A 779-nucleotide genomic window follows, 5' to 3' on the forward strand; every position below is an offset into this window, starting at 1 on the left:
CGTTCCCACATCAGCAGTCATCGCTCTATCCACTCGCTCTCGAGAGACACCAAAGTCCGTCAACTTCGCACCCAACGCTTCGTTCAGCAATATATCCTGCGGCCAGCGATGATGTCGTCTACTGTGTCTCCCACCATGGCGGCGTGACAGGCTTCGACGCCCAGCGCCTTGAGGGCCAGAAGAATAGGCTCCGGTGACGGCTTAGGCGGACAGTCCTCCATGCAGATCTGCACGGGGAACAAGTCCTCGATGCCGTGGGTGGTTAAGAACTTGGCGCAGTCTTTGCGAGGTCGTCCCGTGACCACCGCCATGCCCTTCGGTAGACGACGGTGCAGTTCACGCAGCAATCCCTTGGGCGTAAGCAGCGTCTCGAGCTCACACAGACCTGGTGTGTTGCCCACGCCTTGATACAGAGCCTCGAATTGAGCCGTGACGGCTTCTAGCGTCGGGGCAGAGCTGGCGCCGTTGAGCCCGTCGACGACCAGACGGTGCGTCAACTGCCAGTCATTGTTGGCATTGCCTGCTAGTTTGTGCTGATCGATGTCCTCGTGCGTGACGGACACGCCGAAGTGGCGCGCAGTGTCGATGATGGCCTGGCGGTAGGACTGGGACACCTCGGCCAGCACGCCGTCCATGTCCAGCAGCAAAGCCTGCACGGGAGACGCCATCGTTGTGGTGGTCTTTGGCAGAATGGATAAAGCGTGTTTGACGGAAACTGTACCTATGTATTGGTACACATGGTTGGCCAAACAGACATGTCATAAATGCAAATATAGACA

At 57.9% G+C, this 779-nt stretch overlaps 1 protein-coding gene across 1 annotated transcript; it reads right to left on the reverse strand.

Annotated features, from left to right (window-relative positions):
• Positions 1 to 83: 83 nt before the first annotated feature.
• PPTG_19825 (imidazoleglycerol-phosphate dehydratase) lies at positions 84 to 668 on the reverse strand (the record flags this gene model as incomplete). Its single annotated transcript, XM_008918403.1, has 1 exon — positions 84 to 668. The coding sequence occupies one exon, from the start codon at positions 666 to 668 to the stop codon at positions 84 to 86; it is 585 nt and encodes a 194-aa protein (XP_008916651.1).
• Between the last annotated feature and the right edge of the window lie 111 nt (positions 669 to 779).

Source organism: Phytophthora parasitica (assembly GCF_000247585.1).
Source record: "Phytophthora parasitica INRA-310 unplaced genomic scaffold supercont2.200, whole genome shotgun sequence".
Lineage (NCBI taxonomy): Eukaryota > Oomycota > Peronosporomycetes > Peronosporales > Peronosporaceae > Phytophthora > Phytophthora nicotianae.